The following is a 26,914-nucleotide window of genomic DNA, read 5'->3' as shown; positions in this document are numbered from 1 at the left end:
CAATTGAAGAACTTTGTCAAAATTTAGCAGCTGAAGATAATACCGCGACTAGTGAAGAAATTTTCAACGCTGTTCGTACACGTACGTATACGTATTTTTCAATAGGGAAAAACATACCGATATCAAGGATGTTTGGGAACAAAAACAGGATAAACTATTATAATATCATAACAAAAACAGCAAATATAACATATAAAACAGGTGATATTATATATAGCAAGACAGATCGACGTGATAAGCTTGCAACAAAATATAACAAACACAAATTGAAAGAAGATCACGAGGACACGATTTTAATCGTGAGGGAAACGGTTATACAAGTTAACACATTGCACACAAATAAAATAAGAAACTTGCTCTTATTCTTACCCATTTGCTCAAAACATATTCCGCTGACGCATGACTACTAGGTAAACTGCGGTAGCCTGATATTTGACTATACTGCAAATGTGTACGTTATCGCTTATGCTGAGTCGGCTTGCCGGCTGTAGCTTTGCTCCTTATGGATCCAACTTTTAGGCTTAGGTTTAAGTCCAATTTTGTGATATAATTAGTTAGTATTTTACTTCCAATAAACGTACTTGCTCCGGCTTTACCGTTATAATGTACCTTCTTGTTATTGTTAAAAACACTGAACCACAAGGCCAGCGTTAAGAGAGCGAAGTAAAGCTCCCAACGTAATAGATCAAAGAAGTTAACAATAATCATCTCGCACTTTGACTGCGATATACCTGTACAGCGGCCGACTGCGTTGGACTTGTACCAAATTAGTTATTAACTACTAACAGTAACAGATGTGATTGTGAAATATCGAGTTATCTTTTTAACAAAAAATGTATGCTTTGTGTCCACTAAAATAATTATTTCATAAAAAACAAATTCATTATACAATAAATTCAAGCCGCTGCTAAGAATTTGTTTTATACACATAAGCACATAAGTTGGTTAGACGCGTTACGCAATATAAAACCCAAGTTCGGCGGTGATATTGAGTGGGACATAGAAAACAACAATAGCCAAGTCCCAAACAAAAAAAATTTCGCCATGAACGTAAACCAAGTGCAAACATAAAAGTGACCACAAGTTGAGCCCTATAAAAGAATTTCCGGCGACCCACACATCAATTGAAATATACCACTAGACATAATAAAATCAGTCCCAGAATTTAATGGCGGATCAAAAGAATACGTGGTATGGAGGTAATCAGCCGTTGATGCGTACGAATTATTTAAACCTTTTGACGGTAGCTGCACGCTTGGTAATGCGGCAAATTGGTAATAATCATTAGGAATAAAATCAGAGGAGCAGCCAGAGCGGTATTGGTATCACACAATACTGTTCTGAACTTTGATGCAATCATAGCCAGACTACATTGCTCTTACACTGACAAAACCTCCCTTCGACTTCTGAGGCAAGGCCTCGAGATGGTTAGACAAGGTGACTTGACCTTAATAGAGTATTATGAGAAAGAGCTAACTCTGGTTACAAACAAATCGTAATGACACACGAAGCGGTGCAAGCAACGCTTCTGAATGATGAGGTGAGGACTGACGCGCTTCGCGCCTTTATTTCAGATCTTTAAAAATCTTTTAAAGCTATTGTTTTTCCGGCTCAGTGGAAGGATCTAGTATCTGCTTTAGCATTAGCTAGAGAAGCAGAAGCTTGCATTTAGCGTTGCAGGTTATCGGCCTCATACGTCCAATCTATAGCAGAAAGAGAGTAGGGGAAAGAGGACCATAGAAACCGCGCCCATGCAAAGCAGGGTAACCATAATAGGGACGAACGGGGAAGCGAAAAAAACCTTGAATTCGTTAGGAAACAGCAAAATAGCAATGGTTACCATGAAAAAATTAAAAGAGCTGAGCAGGGACAGGCCACAGAGCCAATTGAAAGTTGACTTTTCTTACAAGTTTAGGCAGCGCACTAACTCCTCCAAACCTCAAGGGAGCAATCAACTGAACAATGTTGTTCAGAGTGACCCTAATGCTGAGAAACTAAGATACGAAAACGCAGCAGATGCTGCTGCAATTGAAATTGAAGAGGACACTGAGTCGCTGTATGACAATGACTCACTGCATTTTTTCGGGAACAATCCCGACTGCCGTACATCAAACGACAGTTGGGTGGGAGAATTTTAAAAATATTAATCGATACAAGGGCGGCAAAGAATTACATTAAGCCCGTAAGGGAGCTAAAAAAAGTAATTCATGTCGAAAAATCCTTCACTGTGAGCTCGGGATATGGTTCGAGCAGAATAACAAACTTAGCAGAAATGCCTTATGAAAATTTTAGGCCAAATTTCACCATTTGTGGTGCTTGACACGCTAAGTTCCTTTGATGCCATTATAGGCTTTGACTTGTTAACGCAAGTAGGAGCGGCATTGAACTTACAAAATAGCAATATCAAATACCAAAACAAATCAGAGCAATTGAGTTTTCATTACTGTGAGAGTGAAAACTTCACAGATGTTAATGATATAGTAGTGCCCATGTCCGTCAAAAAGGAGTTCAAAAGCATGATATTGAAAAGGTCAAAGGCGTTTTTGACCTCTAACGACTTCTAACACTTCGGTCACTGCCACGATCCGCACACAATTAGCCAATCTATGCTAAACTTTATTCGTACCCACGGAGTCTCAGATTTCGTAAGCGACCAAATCAAGCAACTGCTCCAAGATGGTCTCATACACCCTCCAAATCCCCATATAACAGCCCTGTTTGAGTTGTTGACAAATGGGTAATCGACTTTAGGAAGATAAATGAGCGAACCATAGCTGATCGATACCCGATGCCGAGCATTCGAATGATTCTTGCGAATCAAGGAAACGCAAATTTTTCACAACCTTAGATTTAAAGTCGGGGTACCACCAAATTTACCTAGTAGAACAGGACCGCAAAAAAACGCCGTTCTCGGTAAACGGTGAAAAATACGAGTTGTGCCGTTTACCTTTTGGATTGAAAAATGCAGAGAGCATTTTTCAAAAAACCATTGACGACATTTTGAGGGAACACATTGGAAAAGATATTCTACATTTACGTGAATGACGTCATAATTTTTTCAGACAATTAGTTCGACCACGTGATGCATATCAACACAATTTTAAAATAATTATGCGATGCCTATATGAGGGTATCACAAGAGAAAACGAAGTTTTTTAAAGAGAGCATCAGATTCTCGGCCTTTGTAGTAACCAAAAACGGAGCAAAAACTGACCCCGAAAAAGTTAGAGCCATGCGGAAATATGTTGAGCCTAAAAAATTATTCATTCCTTGGCCTGGCTAGTTATGACAGGGGATTCATTAAGGATTTGACGTCAATTGCGAGGCCTTTGACCAACATTCTGAAAAGAGAAAATGGCACGGTAAGCAAACATATATCTAAAAAGATAAAAATTGAGTTTAATGAAATTCAACGAAGCGCCTTTGAAATTTGAGAAGTACCCTGGCATCCTAAGATGTTATTCTCATGTACCCAGATTTCAAACAGCCTTTTGACTTAACTACTGAATTGGACGGCATCGGTGCGGTTCTATCTCAATCAGGCACACCAATTACCATGATTTCGCGAACGCTAAAACAAAGCGAAGCGCACTATGCCAGAAACGAAAGGGAGTTGATATCCGTTGTCTGGGCTTTTGGATAAATTGCAAAATTATCTATATGGGTCAAAAGAAATCAACATTTTTACAGACCACCAATCCCTCACCTTCGCTGTCTCTGATAGGAACACAAAGGCGATAATCAAAAGATGGAAATTATACATTGATAAACACAATGCAAAAGTGTGGCAACAAAAATTTTGTGGCGGATGCCCTGACCCGAGAGAATGTGAGCAATCTGGCAAATTAAGTGCAGTCAAATGCTGCGACAATTCACAGTGAGATATCATTATCCTACCGAATCGATTCGACAGAAAAGCCTTAAAATTGCTTCAAGAACCAGTTCGTTCTCGAAGAAGCCAAATTTCCGTTAAAAAGAGACATCATACTCTTTGGCAGAAAAATACGCCACCTAATAAATTTTACAGATAAAAACGCTCTATTCGAAGTAGTTAAACCACTCGTTAGTACCAACTCAGTAAACACAATTTACTGTGATTTACCGATGTTGGCCAGTATACAACATGATTTGGTGTTAAATTTTCCGGCAACTAAGTTCTGGCACTGAAAGAATATCGTAGTCGACATTACAAACAAAGGTGAACAAATTGAAACTATCATCACTGAACACAATCGCGCACATAGTACCGCTCAGGAAAATACAAACCCTTTGTGATTAATATTTTCCGAAAATGGCAAAATTAGCTAATGGGTTGGTGATCAATTGCAAAACATGTACCAAAGCAAAACACGACAGGCACCCCAAGAAACAAATGTTTGGGGTAACAGAAATTTCATCATACTCTGGAGAACATTGACATTTTTTCAACGGACAAAAAATCGTTCCTTACTTGCGTTGACAAGTTTTTGAAGTTTGCCGTTGTACAATAGATCGCGTCTCGCACGATAATGGCTGTAAAAATGTCCATTATTCAACTTTAAAATTTTTTTCCTCAAACAAAAACAATTTATTGCGACAATGAAGCCGCTTTCAATTCGGAGACAATTAGATCACTGTTAAAAAACGGGGATGACATAGACATTGTGAATGCACCACCTCTTCCACATTTGTTCAAATGGAACGCTTCCATGGCACTCTTGCGGACATAGCTACATCTTTTAAACTAGAAAAAATTTCTGATGACACAACCGAGAACAAAAAGTGTTCGAAAAAAACAATAAAAGGTTAGGAAATAAACTAACACGGCTTTGCTCAGAGGAAACGATTAAATCAGACCTGGGAACGTCTGTTCTTATTAAAGAGAGGGTGGTCCCCAAAGACAACCTCAAGTAGCACTTACTTACACGCGAGAAAATCGCACAGGCTAAGGTTAATGGTTAAGCACACAACGATCTTTATTCCCTCTTCTTTTATCTTTGCAGGATTAAATTTGCAGTCCTTTTATTGTCAGGAGTCGTATATTGTCGGATTATCGACTACTCTCATTCCAATCATATACGGGTGACAGACAGGAAAGTGTTGGTATGGGAACAAAGGGACTATTTAAGGCATTCGAGTAAACTGCTAGAATTTGCTAGCACATTAGATGAGACCGCAGAATTAGGAGAGTTATTCCCTTAACCGCATATGAGAAAGTTCTAAGACGTGGATTTAGAAATTTGTTGTCCGTAATCAAAGTGCACCTTAGAATGGCAAGAAGTCTGGATTTCCTAGGCTCAGCACTCTAGGTAATAGCCGGAACGGGTGACGGCAGATTTTGAATAAGTAAGATGGTCCGAGTCAAAGTTAGTCGATGCAAATAATAGGCAAATAGTAATTAATTCAGAAACACAGAAACAAATTAATAAACTCACAGATACGATAAATGAAATAAATAAAGCAAAAAAGAATGAGTTGGTTGACACACCGTATTTATATGAAACATTACTAACGAGAAATAGAATGTAAATAAACCAGATTGCAAACTTGATTCTCACAATTACATTGGCTAAGGCTAACATTATAAATCCCACTAATTTTGATAATGCAGATTTGGAGAGAATCTTAAAGGAACACTCCGTAGAGATCCCCATAGCTAGCCTAACTGAAGCATCGAAGATTAAGGTCCTACAGTCCGAGAATATAATTCATATAATCATAGTCTACCCTAGAATTAAATTTATCTGTACCACATGTAACAAGATGACACCGTAGCCGAATGCAAAGATGACATACTAGCGATTAACGAATGCGTAACAACAACATTCGCATCTGTTTGCAAGTTAACGGCACAAGACACCAATGCACGGGCGTGGCTTCCTGCCGCAATCAGCCAAACCACCTGAAGCCTATCTCGCAAGTAGATGATGGAATCATAATTATCAACGAGAGCATAGCAAGGGTCGGTACAGACGATGGCCCAAAGATCATTATGAACGGGACACACCTCGTCACCTTCCGCTCTCCGCAATTTTCAATTGCACGAAATATGTGAACCAGTGTGAGATACTAAATAGGAAGCCAGGCATAGCGGGGTCACCGCTGCTTAGCATCGTTAGTCACGACCCAGTCTTGGGTATGCCGCGATTCCATAGAATGAACAAAGTCAAAGACGAGTGTCTGCATTATTGCTTATGCTCAGACATATTCCGCTGACGCATGAGTTCAGTGGCCTGGTTACTAGGTCAGCTGCGGTAACATGATATTTGATTATGCTGCAAATGACTATGTTATCGCTTATGCTGAGACATATTCCGCTGACGCATGAGTTCAGCTGCGGTAGCCTGATATTTGACTATGCTGCAAATGTCTACGTTATCGCTTATGCTGAGGCGACTTGCCGGATGCAGCTTTGTAGCTTATTGGTCCAACTTTTAGGTTTAGCTTCAAGCCAAATTATGTAATACAATTAGTTAGTATTTTACTTCCAATAAACATACTTGTTCCGGCTTTACTGTTATAATATACCCACTTGTTATTGTTATAATCACTTAGCCGCAAGTTAATAGAAAATAATAATCTGCAAACACAAATTAATTCACAGTTTAAGAAACATTAATTATTAGGGAAGCATATAAAAAATTAGAATCAATAACATACACAATTAAAGATATAATATTAAAGAAATCATTAAAATAGAAACATATGACATTCCAATAATAAATATTTTAGAATACCAAAATATCCATGTGTGTATTTTTAATAATGCCATTGTAACAATTTATAAATATCCAGTAATAACCAATGAATGTAAAATTTATAATTTCATTAGCATTTAGACACGGAAAATATGAGTTAAAAAAAAAAATTGCTAAATGTAATAATAATTTCACAAATCTATCAAATTGTAAAAATTATATAGGAACTAATATTTGTAAAATAGAATTAAAATTAATACAATTCCATAATTATTGAACCAAAAAGCTCAATGTAATGTGATACAAGAAAATAAACATCCTTTACAATTATTAGATCATGGTACTATTATACTTGTAATTGATAATGTTCATATATGGAATAGGCAGAAAATAAATAGTCCACATTTAATCCAATATTACCATAGCACCACCATTGATAATAGAACATATATAAACCATGAACAAGAAATAAAAGATATAATCCATGCTCATGAAAATGAAAAAATAGAAATATTGAATATATTATCTTCTGAAAGTAATTATAAATTTTGTAATATACAAAAAATGTATAAGTTCTTAATACCTATAGAACAACATCCCTTTAAATTTATTTTATATCTTATTTTACTCAGTATAAAAATAGTTTTAATCATGTATTTATGTGTAAAAATATATACATATCTATCGGAAAGTACAAACAAATAACCAACGTAGAAGAAATTTTGAAACGGAATTACGCCGACTTCAGTCATAGATGTCTTGAAATGAGGACATTTCATTTTAACACAGAGGAGAAATAAGGAACGTATTCCAACTTAATCATTACAAAAAAACAAATAATAAAGTAACCAAAATATGTTTATCGATAGGTAAACATATTACAATATTAAGTAAACATAACCCAAAACATCCTTATTTCTAAGTAACAAAAATATCAAAATATTCTTTATTTAAAACAAATTCTAGATTTGTTAACTCCCGCCTTGCCAATACGGTTTGTTTTTAAGCGAAAATATGAAATATGCTAAATGAGTTTTATGTGTCAACGATTTAGTTATAGCTTATGATGGCAAATATACTTATACATATGTATCAATGCACTTCATATATAATCCACTACAAACACAACAAACTATTGACAAAAAACTAGAAAAATCCATTGACAAAAGTCTAAGTACAGCATGTATTGTAGCAAACTAAAAAGTAACGGCAATGTACCATTTCTTTTAAGCTTGTGTCTATCAAGAATGACAGAACACAAGATTACGGCAAATGTTTACCGATACTTTTTTCGGTTTAGGCTGTGACAATTGTTACAAAAATAAATTTCCTTTAATTTGCCATTATGTTGCCTATAGATAAATGTATTTATTTGCACATTGTCCAAATATTTCCAAGCAACATTACTCTATACATTTCACTAAAACTTTTTCGCAATAAAGTATTAAATTAAGTATATTTCACGTATTAACAAAAGTGCTTACGTTTTTGTTTACAATTTACATATTGGTCTAGGCCTCTTCTCATTTCAAAAGAAAAGCGGTTGGCGTAATCTTGTATTCTATCACTCTTGGTGCCTGTGCTATTTTCATCCAAATCGAAATTCATAATTTTTGGAAGTGATGAAAAATCGAAAGTTTGGAGAAAAGCTAATACAGCAATAAACCCCAAGCACCTCATTGCTACTGTCAAGCATGGCGGTGGAAATGTCATAGTTTGGGCGCTGCGGCTACATCTGGAGTAGAAAACATGGATTGTAATCAATATAAGCTATTAAAACACAACTTAATAGAATACGTCGATAAACTGATCCCTGGTAGGAGGTGGATCTTCTAGCGGGATAACGATCCAAATCACACGGATTACATTATAAAGGAATGGCTGCTTACTATCTCCACGTCAACTAAATATGCCACCACATAACCCTGATTTAAACATTCTTGAGAACGCTTGGCAGATTTTGGAAGGCAAAGTGAGAAAACATGTCATTACAAGTGCTTAAGCACTAAAAGAAGTGGCAACAAATCACACTCGTTGTGCTTGAAGCATTTATAGATGCCAATGGTGGGCCAACAAAATACTAATTTTTAAGTTTTAGTGCCCTACTGAAGATTTTTATATTAAAATGCTAGTCGTACTAGACATTTGCCAATGGTTTTCTCTAGTTTTTTTGTTATATTTTTTTCCAAATTCCTGATAAAAATGTAATTAAAATAAAACTGCCTCATTACTTTTTCTTTATTATTTTTACGTTTAGCAAGACATCAAAAAATTGGTCGTACGTAGACTTCTGTCGCCCACTGTATATGTTAGTGAATTTTTTGTTATTAAAACACCACTTTTTGTGACACAGAGCGACACCAAAAGAGAATGTTCCGATAATGAGCGACAAAAGAGTTCCCATGTAAACGCAGTATTTCTTTGCCGCTTCATCTGCTGCCAGCTCCACTCTCAGAACTGCCACTATTGTTGGTACAAATGCTTCTCGGTCCATCGTTGCTGTTTCTGCTTCTGCTTCTGCTGATAATGCGAGTGTGGATTAACTCGCTCTCGCCAGAGAACGTATATGAATAGAGAAGGAGCAAATGTTAGCAGTACTAAAATGTTAATTGCTAAGAAGGAACATCGAAAACGCGCAAATTGGAAAATAAAATTTCACCACAACTATCAGGGTACGAAACGAACTACACCACTCTATAAGCAAAATGTATATACATACATATGCGCAGATGTTCTTTGATATGCGCATAAACAAAACTTAAAATAATAAAAAGGAAAATAATTGACTTATGAAAAGAAAATATAAGTAATGAGGGAAATAATATGAAAATAGAACTAAAATATCATTTAATAAAAAAGAGTTATAAAAATAAAAAATAGTATAATATATAAAAATATGATAGGATTTGAACTTAGGCAAAACATTTCATTGCAATAAGGAAGTGTGCTATACAAGCAGCACCACAGATGATATTAGAACATATTTGTCTAATCTGTGAACTCAAACAGCTATTGTTGTTTACTTGCTTCAATGTTCATATGTCTATATGTGAATATTCTTGAAATTGCCTTCCTTCATTCGCATGTCCAAATATATTTGCATATATGTACACATATGTACATATGTATGTACCTCAATATGTCTTTCGCAAAAAATCAAACATTCGCGCAAGTGACAAAAAAACGTAGACGCACCATCATGGACCAATAATATTCAAGCGAACTCGCGGCTTATTTTCTAAGTATTTCATATTACAACGACAACAAATTCATTCATAAGGAACGTGCGTCAGCTTCAAAGCAAAGTGCGTTCGTTCATAACTCTGCGCCGCGCTATTTTTTCTGTGCGCCTGGTAAACCACATTTGGTTTTCATATAGAATTCCTACGCATATGCGAAATTAAGTTTATAAAATTAATGAATGAATGAATGAATGAATATGAATGGTTTCAGTAAAACGAGAAAAATTCAATTTTACAATTTGACAGCCACCACTGAAAATCCTACCATCCCCCTCGCATTTGTATGTCCACAAGCTGCTTCCTCACAACATTTGCTAAAAATCAGAAATTGAAGAATTTGTCTGATGTTCACTTCAGAAAGGAGAATTGGCAACATGACCTATTCGAGTTTAAATAATATTTATATTTTTTCATATTATGCACTATTTATGGCATTAGATTATAAAATTTATATAAAATTGCCATTCATATGAAATCATTAACTACTTCTATATATTCTAAGCACAGTCCATATAGTACTTTTATATGTTTACTTATTATCATTGTTTCATAGTTTTTCGATTTAGCCCATTTTATCTAAATACGACGCTATGAAAATGCAGCCCAATTGGTAATCGCAATATTTCAAAAGAGCATAAGTCAACTTTCAATAGCAAACCACTGCAAAAAGGACAAACGAGACAACATAGCCGATCGACATTGTCGCAAAATTGTCGATTGAAACAAATTTTGTCAACTCCGCGACGATGCGCAAAATTTGGCGTCAATATGTATGCGAGCTCGTTTGTATGTATGTATATAAATATGTATGTTTGTCGGCAAAGTCGTCATTTGGTTTTTTTCAACAACACAATGTCCGCGCGAACTCGCCGTTATTTCGTTGGCTTGCCACCATGCACATAGGCGTGTCAAGTGAGGGCTCATAATATATTGATATGTTGCTTAATTTGTATTGAAAAATACTGATGCATTTATGCATTTATTTTCGTAATATAATATATATTATATATATATACATATATATACCAATAAATTTATACCTATAATCGTTTTCAAACTGAATTCGATAAATAAAATATATATCTGAAATAATTATGTGGCGGTGCGCCCCAATCCCTCCTTGCCTGCGATCGTTCAACTCGCAAAAAGCAAAAAGCGTAGACAAAAGTCATTGCTTGTGCGGGGCAAGAATAAGCAAGCATCAGCGTACGTGTATTTAAGAATGTATGTGTGATTATCACATTTGTGTAAATACGCATAATAAGGAAATATTCAATAAACCTAAACATATGAACATATTATATTTTCCTGATATATTTTAATTATCTCAGGAAGTAAAATATGCTATTAAAGAAATTAAATTATGATATGCTTAGACTCCAATTAATAAAATAAAAAAATTAAATAAAATTCGTTTTAGGATTCGAACGTATACGCTCGTATTCGGAATGAGCTTAACTCCTTCGCGCTTACGACCTAAGCCACCACAAAAGTGGAAATGTGGCCGCTTAGCCACCGTTTTATTATTATCATTTGTTTAATAAGTATATTGCTTACGCAACGCACATACATAAGTTAGAAAACTAGCTTATTAAATGTTTATTTTATTATGAATTCTGGGGTTTTTACCGGTAATACAGATTTTTAATTCAGAAAGCTTTTCATAATTATAAATTTGTCATATCAAAGAAATTGAAAACATAAATCTAAATAGGTATGCGCAACGATTTTTCATATAGGAATATTCGTTGTGTCTATTTATAGCATTTCGCATATTGTGTGGTGTATTTTTCTTTTTCGAAGTTATACTTTTCGATGTTCCCTCTTGTGGAATTACAAATTAGTACTCAAAAAGTTTTCATTTAACATTTGCTCCTTCTCTATCATATACGTTCTCTGCTCTCGCTACTTTAGCTGCAGCCGCTACCAATAATGTTAAATCAGAGAACGTAAATGAACGAGAAGGTGCTAATTGAATTTTGTATGATGCTCGATTGGACGGCTAAGAAAGCTAAAAATTCAGATCAGGGAGTTCACCATTTCTTGTAGTATTCGCTGTTATTTAACATAAATGGGACTTCATAACAACGTTTTCTTGCAGAGGCGTTTGTTTTTATGAATGAACCGACTTAGCTTGTTGCATGTGCGCCAGCGTTCATGAATGAAAATTTTGTTGTTGTGTGATTTACTACAAATTTAGGATTTGTCACGTTAGCTGCCATATTGTTTTCTCACGCTGCTCATGCTATTTGAGAGAATTATTGTTTTTGTATAACAATGTTTATATTTTTTCTATTGGCTCCCATACTTACATTTATACGCATATACATATATGTATATATGTGGATTTGTGCAGCATTACTTATTTTGCAAGGTCATACCAGAGAACGTAAATGAATAGAGAAGGAGCAAATGTTAGCAGTACTAAAATGTTAATTACGATGGAGGAACATCGAAAACGCGCAAATTGGAAAATAAAATTTCACCACAACTATCAGGGTACGAAACGAACTACACCACTCTATAAGCAAAATGTATATACATACTTATGCACAGATGTTCATTGGTATGCGCAGAAACAAAAATTGAAATAATAAAAACGAAAGTAATTGACTTCCGACAAGAAAATATAAATAATGAGGGAAATAATATGAAAATAGAATTAAAATATCATTTAATAAAAAGGGTTATTAAAAATTAAAAATAGTATATAAAAATATGTGATAGGATATGAACTTAGGCAAAATATTTTACATTGCCATAAAAAAGTGTGCTATACAAGCAGCACCACAGACGATATTCGAGTAATTTTGTCTAATCTGTAAACTCAAACAGCTATTGTTGTTTAATTGCTTCAATGTTCATATGTCTATATGTGAATATTCTTGAAATTGCCTTCCTTCATTCGCATGTCCAAATATATTTGCATATATGTACACATATGTACATATGTATGTACCTCAATATGTCTTTCGCAAAAAATCAAACACTCGCGCAAGTGACAAAAAAAAAGTAGACGCACCATCATCGGCCAATAATATTCAAGCGAACTCGCGGCATATTTTCTAAGTATTTCATATTACAACGACAACAAATTCATTCATAAGGAACGTGCGTCTGCTTCAAAGCAAAGTGCGCTCGTTCATAACTCTGCGCCGCGCTATATTTTCTGTGCGCCTGGTAAACCACATTTGGTTTTTATATAGAATTCCTATCGCAAATGCGAAATTAAGTTTATAAAAAAAATGAATGAATGAATTTGAATTTGGATGGTTTCAGTAAAACGAGAAAAATTCAATTTTACAATTTGACTGTGACACTGAAAATCCTACCTATCCCCTCGCGTTTGTATGTTGCCCACAAGCTGCTTCCTCAAAACATTTGCTAAAAATCAGAAATTGAAGAATTTGTCTGATGTTCACTTCAAAAAGGAGAATTGGCAACATGACCTATTAGCGAGTTTAAATAATATTTATATTTTTGCATATTATGCACTATATATGTCATTAAATTAAAAAATTTATATAAAATTGCCATTCATATGAAATCATTAACTACTTCTATATATTCTAAGCACACTGCATATAGTACTTTTATATGTTTACTTATTATCATTATTTCATAGTTTGTCGATTTAGCCCATTTTATCTAAATACGACGCTATGAAAATGCAGCCCAATCGGTAATCGCAATATTTCAAAAGAGCATAAGTCAACTTTCAATAGCAAACCACTGCAAAAAGGACAAACGAGACAACATAGCCAACCGACATTGTCGTAAAATTGTCGATTCAAACAAATTTTGTCAACTCCGCGACGATGCGCAAAGTTCGGCATCAATATGTATGCGAGCTCATATGTATATTTGTATGTTTATCGACAAAATCGTCATTTGGCTTTTTTCAACAACACAATGTCTGCGCGAACTCGCCGTTATTTCGTTGGCTTGCCACCATACACAGAGGCGTTCTAACTGAGGGCTCTTAGTATATTATTATGTTGCTTAATTTGTATTGAAAAATACTGATGCATTTATGAATTATTTTCGTAATATAATATATATAATATCATACCTATAATCGTTTTTAAACTAAATTCGATAAATAAAATATATATCTGAAATAATTATGTGGCAGTGCGCCCCAATCCTCCTTGCCTGCGATCGTTCAACCCGCAAAAAGCAAAAAGCGTTGACAAAATTCATTGCTTGTGCGGGGCGAGAAGAAGCAAGCATCTGCGTACGTGTATTTAAGAATGTATGTGTGATTATCACATTTGTCATTTGTGTAAATACGCGTAATAAGAAAATATTCAATAAACCTAATCATATGAACATATCTTCCTGATATATTTCAATTATATTAGGAAGTAAAATATGCTATTAAAGAAATTGAATTATGATATGCTTAGACTCCAATTATTAAAATAAAAAAATTAAATAAAATTTTGAGTTTTATGTATTTTACGATTCGAACGTATATGCTCGTATTCGGATTGAGCTTAACTCCTTCACGCCTACGACCTAAGCCACTATATAAATGGAAACGCGGCCGCTTAGCCACTGTTTTATTGTTATCTTTTGTTCAATAAGCAATTACTCACTCAACGCACATACATAAGTTGGAAAACTAGCTATTAAATGTTTATTTTATTATGAATTCTGGGGTTTTTACCGATAATACAGATTTTTAATTCAGAAGGCTTTTCATGATTATAAATTTGTCATATCATAGAAATTGAAAACATAAATCTAAATAGGTATGCGCAACGATTTTTCATATAGGAATATTCGTTGTGTCTATTTATAGCATTTCGCATATAGTGTGGTGATTTTTTCTTTTTCGAAGTTATATTTTTCGATGTTCCCTCATCTGGAACTACAAATTAGTACTCAAAAAGATTTCATTTAACATTTGCTCCTTCTCTCTTAATTTACGTTCTCTGGTCATACGCATATTTGTACATACATACTTACATATAGAGCAGTGCGCGCACATGTATTTATTGATAAGTGATAATATATTGATGTATATACATATGTACATACATAAATAATAATTCTGTAACAATTGAAATTAGAAAATTATGAAAATAGTAAAATATCATATTTTGCATATTCTTTCATATTTTATAAATGTAGCATTTGTGCAAAAAAATCATATTATATCAATAGCATATTTTATCGTTTATACAAGGTGCGTTCCAAAGTAAACAGTAATAAAGTAACAAAGTAAAATGTAGTGGCGCCATCGATATTTCGACGAGTGCGTTAGAATCTGCTATCCTTTATCGATTTCCAGTAAAAATTGCATAACATTTCATCTATTGGAAGTGAAGTTATTAAGTTTTAAGTGTCAGTATGTTTTTGTCATCGGTGCGAAAATGAGCTTCGAACAAAGGGCCAACATTAAATTTTGTTTTAAAATTGGTAAAACTTTTACCGAAACGTTTCAATTGATCAAGTTTATGGCGATGATTCCCTATCCCGTAGCAGAGTGCACTAGTGGTTCCAACGTTGTTATAAATTCTCTTTTCTGCTAAATAACTGCAAATATAATACTGCAGGAAATGGTGAACTCCCTGATCTCAATTTTTCAGCTGTGTTAGCCGTCCAAGCGATTCAATTCAATTTGCACCTTCTCGTTCTTCTAAGTTCTCTGCTTCAGGTGCAGTTTTTACAGCGAACATTTGTAAAATTTCAGCGATAGAATTCACCTCACCCGCAGGAGAAACAAATAACATTTCTTGCTTTTATAACAGCGGTGAATCTGTACACATACGCCCTCTTAACATAACCAAACGGCGAATATAATATGTATGCCAAACTGGGAATATTGATATGCCATTAAAAATATATCCGCTTTTATTGAACTATTATATATGATTATTTTTTTAAATTATTTTATGTTAATTAGTTTTTACTTTATTATGGCTTATTAGTAATCATTTAAAAGTATTTTGATATAATTCGTGGACTTGACACCATTATGGAGTCACAAAAGTACAGAATTTCGTTTTGCAGTCTGCATTTTGATATCATGTGTACATGTAAAGAAACATATTTGTAAATTTGTCTACAAACAACATATATACATATGTAGATATGTACACGGTCAACCAATAACCGAAGCTCACTGTTTTTGCATTTAGCATTCTAAAATATTTTAAATCGATAAAAGCTTTGTTGCCATGTTTGTCCCTTTTTTCTGTGTTTTGTGGGTTGACAGGGTTGTCACTTTTCTCTTCTAAAGGGAATCAGAAAGTTGTTCAATTTATGATTTTTATTGTAGCTTTTGCCATCGTCGCGAAAAGACGCTTGTTGGCAAAGGCAGGTTTGGGGAGATGTGTAAGGCGTTTGCTTTTATGAATGAAACGGCTTAGCTTATTGCATGTGCGTTAATGAATGAAAATGTTGTTTTTGTGTGATTTACTACAAATTTAGGATTTGTCAATTTGGCTGCCATATTGATTTTAGATGATGCTCATTCTGTTTGAGATAATTGTTGTTTTTGTACAACAATGTTTGCATATTTTTCTATTGGCTGACATACATTTGTACGCTTATGTGTATGTAGATTTGTGTATGCATTACTCATTTTGTAAGGTCACAAGCATATTTGTACATACATACTTACATATAGAGCAGTGGGCGAATATGTATTTATTGATAAGTGATAATATCAAAAATTCTATTCCTCCATGTGTATATACCAGAGAATGTAAATGAACTGCATATTGATTTACATAAGTATGTATGTATGCTCTTACATAAATTATTTATTTTGTAACAATTGAAATTAGAAAATTATTATAAAAAGTTAAATTTATTTTTTTGCATAATCTTTCGCATTTTTGCAAAAAACTCATATTTTATTAATTTTTCCTGCCAGAGGACGTTGTTAGAAATTCTCATTTCTGTTAAATAAACATCGGTGCTCGGAATTTTTCAGCTCTGTTAGCCGTCCAATCGAGCATCATACAAATTCAATTTGCAACTACTCGTCCATTTACGTTCTCTGGTTAAACATGCTAATGTTGAAAGACAACATCTTTAATGTTATAAACTTCTAAAAAAAAAATACTAATATTAATTATCTTAATAGTGTAAATTTTAAGCTAGGTGTGTACCCATCTTTTTTAATGCCGTTGTTTCTTCAGGATAACCTTCTGGCATCAAGCTGCGTCCTTTTAAGTGTGTAAGGAGAGGGGACTAGTTGATGCTCGTGTTAATCATAATTTTGCCCGTCCGTTTTTTGTACCTTCCCCTAATTGTTCTTGCGTTAAGGTCTACTATCAAACTTTATCTGGTATTAGGTCGAAATCAAATATTATTCGTTGATTCTAGTTACCACGGCAGTGAGTATTTCAATTCACATTTCTTTTTTGTCTTCCGTAAGAATAGAGATTTCGAAAAAACTGGCTGCCTTAAGCCTTGGTGGTGGTATCCTCTTAGCAGTTCATCGCAAATTTATTCCTCATTTAATTTCACTTGATAATGATGGTGATATTCTGAACCAACTATGTGTTTGTATCAATGTACATTGTTGCCTCCTACATCTCTCCCACTAATAGTCCTCTAGAATGGTATAAAATGCATGCAAATAATATTTCCTCACCGGTTTTCAATAAACAAAAAACAGAAAAATATTTGTGTTCTTGGTGACTTTAATCTAAGTAATATTGTCTGGTTCAGCTGTACCTGCAGTCCTGCTCTTATTCCCTCCAATGTTTCGTCTTCTCTTGAGATACATATATCTCATTGATAGCCTGCTGATTCACATTAACTCTAATTCAAACAGTCTTGATCGATTTTTTGATTTAATCTTTCTCAGTGATAATTTAAACTTAAGATTCCTTGATGGTTTTTCCTCCATTACTCCAGTTACCATTCATCACTCTCCTCTAACTCTTGAGCTCGATACTCATATTTTCGCTCCTGTCAAACCAATTGAGGGATTAGGTTATAATTTTGCTTTGTGTGATTTTACAAAACTCAACAACCTGCTCCTTGGATGATTTATTTTCTGGATTAGATATTGCGAATTGTTTTTCCATTTTTAAGAAATCTATTCAAGAATTTTGTCGTTATAATATCCCCGTTAAAATTATACAACCTTATAAGCTCCCATGTACTAAGGACTTCAGACGGTTGAAATATGTTAAAAATAACTACTATAGAAAATTCTCTTTAACAAAAGTTCAATGTCTTCTTCGTTCAATTTCAACATTATGCAAAACTGTTTAATAATTTGGATAAATTACTTTACAAAAGGTTTATTGACAGCACGGAGTCTAACGTGAAATCAAGAAGGGCGTGTTCAGCCATTCCTTCGTCTTTATTATTAAAATTTAAATTTTTGAGGGGTCTGTTAAAAATAAAATATTATTTGCAGTTAAATCACTCATTAACGTCAATCAGCATGGGTTTGTTTCTGGTCGCTCTACTTTGTCAAAGCTGTTTTTAGTGATTATTGCATGTCTGCTCTCTCCGCTGGATTCCAAGTAGATTGTGTTTACCATATACAGACTTCTCTAAAGCCTTTCATAAAGTTTCACACAATACTTTAATTCAAATGTTATTCGCTTTAGGTTTGAATTTGTCTTCTTGCAGTGGATCATATTTGCACAATAGACGTTGCATTTTTATTGTCGATGGAGTGGCATCCAATTCCTTTATTGCGTCATCTTTGTGCTGTTCAGACTTAGATGACTTAAACATTTTCTCTATAATCAAAAACTCCAAAAATGTAAATAAACTTCAGTGCAATATTGATAGTTTTTATGATTGGTGCTTGAAATCACAACTTTCTCTGAATGTAAAGATCTTGGGGTAACCTTTGACAATAGATTTTCTTTCTTTAATCACATCAATCGTTCTCTGTGCTTGGGTTTGTCCGTTAAAATTCGTCGAGATTTTCCGACCCCTGTACTGTAAAATTATTGTTTACGTCTTTTGTTCGTTCTATCTTGAAGTATGCTGTGTTCATCTAGAGATCATATTGTCTATCCTTAAGTAATAGGATTGAACGCGTTCAAATGATATTCCTTAAATTTGCTCTCCGCTTCTTGAAGATTAGTCGGTTCTCTGCCTTGCATTTGTTTTCAATGTTATTAATGGCATTATTGACTGTCCTTATTTGTTAGAACAATTAATTTCAATATTCCTCAGCGTTGCCTTAGATCCATTTCTCCATTTTACGGTAAAAATGAGAAAACTACGTTTGCAGGTTATGCCCCTCTCAAGCGTGCTGCGCGTGAGTTTAACTCGACTTCTGAGAAAGTTCTAATTGACTTTTCTCATTTTAGGGCTTACTCAACACCCATAATTCTGTTTATGATATATATTTGTTTAATTTTAGTTTCATTATGCAATGCAGTCCTTTTTGTTAGTTGGTAGTGTAAGGTTTCATCGTGTGTGGTGGTATCTTGTGTATTAATACCCGTGTAATGTGGTCGTGTCTGATATGAGTGTGAGTTGCGTTCCCAGGTGTGATGGGTAGTATTAGGGAGCGCCAGTATGAAACGTTAAGAGTGGTGAATATATACGAGGAGGAAGCTTAGCCGAGCTTTTACAAAACTGCAAGGCGAACTGTACTAATAACCACCCAAAATAAAATATCCTCTTACGCAACGAAGCATTTTGTTTTAGATTATCACTTTTTCAAAGTTGTATATTTATTTGCTTCGGAAATAAAAAAAAAATATTGCAAAAGATCAAAAAATCCAATATAAAATATATGTTCATATACATATGTATGGAAAAGTAAAGTGACTTAGGCGCGGTTTAAGCGCAGAGAGCTCTTGCAAGCAAAATCGACTTGGGAAGCAACGGATACCCTAATACCATATACATATATAGTATGAAAATGGGCTTATCATCACACAACGGTTATGATCAAAACTAGTTAATGTGCGATAACTATCTAACAAAAAACATTAAAATATTAATTAACAATAAAGGCCTGCGTTTGACTTTGTTAAAAAATTCAACAACTGACCTGGTATGGCTTAATATCAAAATTATCTGTAATTTGCGAAATATAATAATGAAATTATTGATTTTCTTTTCCTGACTAATTATTTCGAAATATTTCACACACATGAAATTTTAGCAGACATTGAAATATTTCACTTACATTATTCACAAATCCCCTCAATCTAACCACTTTCCCCACTTACATTTTGCAAGGTCCTTTGAATCAACGATGTAGATTTGGATCCATTTATACTATTCATTATAATTGAATTTTTACATGATGTACTTTGCACTCTAGAGTGATCTGATGTAATGTTTAATTTATGGGCGCCATTTGTCAAAAAGCTCGTATCTGCAAAAAATATGTAAAAGGTTAATATTATATAAAAAAATACAGTATCCAGAACAGAAAAATATGTAAACGGTTAATTACAATTATATAAAAAAGACAGTATCCAGGACATAGAACTTTCTGGACGTGGCGCAATAGATATTTTATATTAAAAAATTCAACAAGCCATATCGGATAGAAATAAATATTCCATTTATTAAACTCTTTCAAATAACACTTCATATTCAATGTAGTTTTGGCTTAATTTTAGTTGTATTCGTATGCCTACATTATGGTATCGACATATGCACAATTTGAGTGAAAATTAAACTTTTTGAAGTGAAATTTCTAATGGGAGTTCGGAAAAGGTTGCGTTAAACGTTTAACGCGCTGTAGTTGTATGATGCATTCACTAGTGAGCAAAGAGAAAGAAAGAGAGAGAGAGCTCGCAGCAAGTGTTGATGGCTTAGTCGTTTTCACTGCCTGTGTTGTAATTGTGTTAATTTTTGTAATAAATTCAGTTGTAGAATCAGTTTGTTAGTTTTAAATATTAATTTGATATTTCATACGAAATATTTCAGAGTGTAATAATATTGAGTGGTGATTTGAAAATAATTAAAATGAATGAAAAGGAGGCTGCAGGGGACGGAGTGGAGTCGAGGTTATGTGAACGTACGTTACTGTTGATTCGGGTATTGTTTGTTACGACAAAAGGAGGGACCACTACTGATGCAGTTTTCGCTAGAAAATTTCTTAAAATAGAAATTAAATATTGCATATCTTCTTTTATGGTAGCTATCATAATCCACTTGTAAATATTTTTAATATGAATACAGCTATCGAGGAACTCCACGCACCCTGCTGTTTTTATGTTTACAATAATTACAATTCGTTTCCACAAAGAAGAAAACCAAGTCAAAACAAACCAAAATTTTAACATAAGCCTCTTCCCAAGAAGGACGGCTTCTATCTTCACAACCTTATATCATTGAATCATGCAATTAATAAAAATTCATTCTTATTATACTCTTGCAACATGTTTCTATACTACTGTTCTACTGTTAGTATCACCTAAAAATGATTGATTAGTTAGATATAGTTATGTAAAAGGTTTTCTAGTAAAGCAATATGATTAAAAAAACACACACACACACTTATTCTTAAGGAAATTCAAATGTTTTTTTATTTGATGTGAAGTACAATTGATACAATTAAGTTTTGAATAACACATCATTCAAATGGTCTCCTTGACTTCTTTTGCAGGAACGAATTCGATGAACCCAATTATCGAGTACTTTTTCCACGAAATCAAGTCGTAGTTATGAATAGCACTTTCAATATTGACTTCTAAAGCTTGAAGAGAGTCTGGTTTATTGCTTAAGACCAATGACTTCATATAACCCCACCAGAAGTAGTCTAATGGTGTTAAATCACAACTTCTTGAAGGTCATCAATGTCATAATTTCTTGAAATTATCGAATCTCCAAACTTTTGTCGCAATGATTCGGTTATTGCACGTTCTGTGTGGCACATAGCCACGTCTTGTTGCGGCCATAAAAAGTTGGTTATCATCGATATATACCGCTCTCCATTGACAGTATGGTGTCATCAGCTTCATTTCGAAAGAAGTACGGACCGATGATTCCACCAGACCAAAAACCACACCAAAGTGTCAATTTAGGTCAATGTAATGGTTGAGCACATGCATAATTTGTTGATTTTCTTCGCAACATAATCGACAGGTATGTTTATTTACCGCACCACTCAGATAAAAGTGAGCCTCATCTGAGCCGATGATTTTCTTAAAAAAATCGTTATGGTTTTCAAATTGTTCCAGGGCAAACAACATTTACCTGAAGGGCAACAATATTATCATTACCTCGAGCGGTTCCTTGTCTTGTCTTTTTAACAATGTCACGAATAGCGAGCACAGATTTTATACTCTCGCAAAGTTAAATGCTATCCTCGTTTGAAATTTCTTTATATACTTTAATAATTAGAAGTAGAAACTGTTGCATCAGTTATTTACATTCACAGTGAAATTAATTAAAGCAATTTGTGAACTAAATTTATATACTTGATTTTATATAGAATGCATTAAAACTGTATTGAGGAGTATGAATATACTATTTAATTTCTATAACATATTTATACAATAATGTCGTAAATAATAACAAATTATACATATAATTTAAATTTTCTTAGTTAGATTATTTACACATTCTTCTTAAAAACTACTGCTAATTTATATACCATTCTAATTCGATTACATTTGAAAAAAAAATTAAGAACTATTACACTAAGTCTGAAAACTTTAGTTGGAAATAGAGACACAAATACTGTTGATAGCTGTGTACTGTCTCAAAAGTAATTGCATTAACATGGGAAGGATCCATGTTTGAAAATGCCCAAACAATTTGCGTACCCGCAGGTGTAGTTGAATATTCTACACCAAGCAGGTAACCAAAGTTTTTTTCTTGGAGCATATTTGCTATTGTAGTCCGGGTAGGCATAACTCAGAAGTAAGGACTTCCTGAAGAACCAGAATATTAATATTGAAACATTTAAACAAAACCGCTTCTAAAACTTTGCGGCATGAATAAATTTTTTTAACAGCCTTTGATTCTATAGTGCCAACAATACTATGCTTTGCATATATAATAATGCCCCGTTTATTTCTGTTCTAACTCCAAGTTTCTACCAAACATAAGATATCTGCAGATAGCATCAAACAGTCGCTTTTTATATCATTAATGTGTGCGTGAAGACTCTGAACATTACGAAACAAAACTTGATGTCCTGATATTCTGGAAATGCTAAAATTGAAACTTGTTATCAGAGCTTTATTTGTGTTCAATTCCCTCAGTTCCCTAAATACAGGATCCGATTCAAAAAATTTGTTAAGAGGAATAATAATTCCTATTATGAATAGACCTTCTGCAGAAGTAGCTCGACAAGCGACATATATTAAAGCTCAAGGCATTCTGGGTCGAGTATGAACTACAACTTTTTTCTATATGGCACCCTGACCCTTATGAATAGTTATTCCCTCAGCCGGAACAACTGGAAACTGATTTCTTTCAAATGAAATTTGTTCATTTCTTTTCTATTGAAAAGATTTTAGAATTTTTTCAATTGGTGTCCAAGAACTTTCTAGAGGGTAAGGCTTTCTTGATCGTGCTATCAAATCAACAGAAGGTTCCAAAAATTTAATCCACAGAATTGTTGGAAAAGAACAATGGAAATCAATATGCATAAGTTGTCCAGCTGCCCCATTAACCAAGCCTCAACTCTTTATTTAACTGAATAACAGGTAAAGAGAATATTAAATTAAGGGTAATTCCACCTATTCCGAAGGCTGCTTTTCCTGTAGATGCGAGGTAAGAACTTTTAAGGAGCTTGGATTGGATCCAGGTGTAGAATTAAAACGATGGCTTAGAGCTTGATATATTGCAGATATCAAAAGACTCTTTCCTACACCCGCACCGGCGCCAATGAACTCATAAAATGGGCAATTCGTTTTTAGCTGGTACATCAATTGTGTCAAAAAGCTTCTTAGACTTCAAATCAAAGAAAGTAATTCCTCAACTGGAATTAAATAGTGAAGTTTAATAAGTTTAATATTGCAATCAGATTCAGTGGCATTATCTGTTGAATCTTCACCATGCAAGTCCAGCAATTTTATACTTGGGTGTATTTCTGGAAGTGCCAACACTCTGAGCTAATTTTCACGATAGGTAGTTCCATTTGAGCACCTTCCTCTAAATCTATTTCATTATTAAGACTTTCTAGACCATTTTCAAGTTCTCATTGCTCAAAAGCATCATATATTATTTGAGTTTCCTCAATTAGAATACGATGTGTTATGCAAGTCTGCTCATTATCGTTTTCAATGAGATCTTGTCAAGCCGCTACCGTCTTTAAGAGGCACGAGGTAAATTATCGTCTTCCCTCTCTTCTTCTTCATTATCCCTGTCTTGTGCTCTTCTACTAGATTTTAAATATTTATTCCTTAATGCAAAATCAGCTAAACAAAGAGTTTCTAACTGATCGGATTTTTGAACATAAGAGTCTAAAATACCGGCTACGAATATTTCAGTCGAACCTGAAGGAAAGTTCTAAAGTTCAGGTTTTACCATTCTAACACGTTCCTCAGGTCGACAGGTATTTATAATATTTTCTGCATTACTTGCTTCCGAAAGATGAAGCCCAATGCAGCAAAAAACTGCATCTTGTGCAGATATTTCTGTGCCTGATATAAATTTGTGACCTATATGTTTAAGTTTTAGTTTAATAGTATAATTTCCAGCATTTTCATCTGATAAAGCTTCATTTAAGAGCCTAGAAATTCCCCTGTTAGACTTGATAATATAATTAATTGTATATGAACAGCAATCATATGCATCCAGTATATATTGGATATTCATATTTGCTCTATGGAGTTCCCAAATCAGAGGATTATAAGCGTTTATAAAGCGATCCTGTAATTTTCTTTTTAGAACTTAGGAATTTGTCGATAGCGGTAGTCAAAATATCTAGCATAAGTAACCGCGTCTGACCGAATTAAGCGATATCTACAATATCTTGGGTTGTTAAACTGTTGGCTTCCTCATCCGAAATATCTTTAGAATCAACAGTTTTAGAGAGGATGACCAAAAACTTAACCCACCGAGATTCTGCTGCCGATAAAGTGATAAAATCGGTTGCCTTTTTCTTCTCAGCTTCCAGTGCGCAGGAGAGGAGTTAACGCCTTTCAAAACCTTGTAACCATCATCGTGTTGAATCAAGTTTTGAACAACGTTTTCGGTTAATAAATTTTGGGCCATAACTCGGTTGCGACCTAAAAACTTTATAAGGCAAATGGATATACTATTATTAGTTTGTAGAAGTTCTAATGTTTTGTAATCATAGAACAACTTTCTTTGCTGGGCGTATTGTATCGATCATGTAATCATGATTGTATTCCAAACGCCTTCTTAAATGAATTTGTATCACATGAGCCTCATCAAATGACCTTTGGTAGAGATATCACAATTTTGTTTACAGAAATTGGTATATTAACCACAGCGCCTCTAAGCAAACTCTGACCTTGATATCCTAACGGACGGATTATCATAAATGGCTGGTTAAATGAGTAACGAATTTCAACACATCATCCCACACACATTCCACACCAATCCAACCACCACGATCATACTACACAAGAGGACACAATACACACCACACCGAAGGAGGTAAACGGGGACGACATAAAGATATCTCAATTTTTACTCAAGTTACAGCTAGCACGGACGGACGGACAGACAGTCACCCGAATTTCAACTTGTCTCTTCATCCTGAATATATATATATATATAACTCTATATCTAACTCGATTAGTTTTAGGTGATACAAACAACCGTTAGGTGAACAAAACTATTATACTCTGTAGCAACAAGTTGCGAGAGTATAAAAAACCCTTAAACTTTACAATAGCAAAATTTCGGAAAACTAACCGTTGCGGTACATAGTTAGGAATAATTAAATTTTTAAATTTAAATAAAATATATTAAAACAAGTAAGAAAGGCCTAAGTTCGGATGTAACCGAACATTTTATACTCTCGCAAAGTCAAATGGTATACTCGTTTAAAATTTCTTTGTGGATTGACTGATATTTTCGGTAGAGGGTCAACTATAAGCACTGGGGTTCACATACTTAGTACTTAGGGGCTTGAACAGTTTTGGTTCGATTTAGACAATTTTTGGTCACAAGGTGGCATACTTTAATTGCATTATTCACGCAAAGTTTTACCCCAATATAATCATTGTTACCTGATTTGCATAGTGGAAAGTGAAAGAATCAGATGGAATTGAAAATGGTGTTACATGGGAAGTAAGCGTGGTTGTAGTCCGATTTCGTCCATTTTCGCACTATAGCATAGAAATATGTAAAGAACGTTATGCACCGAATTCGGTTGAAATCGGTTAAGCAGATCCCAAGATATGGGTTTTCTCCTAAAAGTGAGCGGTACCACGCCCACTGTCTAATTTTGAACGCGGTTCCTATAAAGTCGTTTCATACCATCCCATGGATAAGATATAATGTCTCTGGCGTATTTCGTGCTTGGTTTATTGCGCGTTTAGTATTTTTTAACAGTACCGTTATATGGGGAGCGGGCGGGTTTGTCACCTCATTTCACCCATTTTCACACCGTCAATAGAGGTGCTAAAAAATATTGATCCCAGTGAATTTGGTTATTATAGCCTTAGCGGTTTAGGAGATATGCACATTAAACTTATTAGGGGCGGCACCACGCCCATTTAAAAAAAAAAAATTTGACTACAGATGCCCCTCTCTAATGTGATCCTTTGGACCAAATAACAGTCTTGTATCTTATTGCGGAGCTTAGTTATGGCAATTTATTTGTTTTTGATGATAGCGTTTTGTGGGCGTGGCAGTGGTCTGATTACGCCCATCTGCAATATTAACCGTCTTACGGTACCAAAAAACATATGTATCGTAAAGATATATCAATTTTTACTCAAGTTACAGCTTGCACAGACGGACGGACGGACGGACAGACAAACGGACGGACAGACAGTCACCTGGATTTCAACTCGTGGCTTTATCCTGATCAGTTATATATATAGAACCCTATATCTAACTCGATTTGTTTTAAGTGATACAAACAACCGTTAGGTGAACAAA

The 26,914-nt window shown here is 34.3% G+C and overlaps 1 protein-coding gene across 10 annotated transcripts in view; it reads right to left on the bottom strand.

The window, feature by feature from the left end:
- The window catches only part of Bili (FERM domain-containing protein 8 Bili), a 530,804-nt gene that overhangs the window by 321,540 nt on the left and 182,350 nt on the right, over positions 1-26,914 (bottom strand). For all 10 annotated transcript variants that reach the window (XM_070113041.1, XM_070113037.1, XM_070113039.1 and 7 more), the window contains one exon: positions 20,098-20,246. In XM_070113041.1, the coding sequence (XP_069969142.1) occupies positions 20,098-20,246 (149 nt within the window). The remainder of the gene's footprint in view (positions 1-20,097; positions 20,247-26,914) is intronic.

Source organism: Bactrocera oleae, chromosome 2 (genome assembly GCF_042242935.1).
Source record: "Bactrocera oleae isolate idBacOlea1 chromosome 2, idBacOlea1, whole genome shotgun sequence".
Classification (NCBI taxonomy): Eukaryota; Metazoa; Arthropoda; class Insecta; order Diptera; family Tephritidae; genus Bactrocera; species Bactrocera oleae.
The sequence above is the reverse complement of the archived record's forward strand: the minus strand, read 5'-3'. Positions and strand labels throughout refer to the sequence as shown.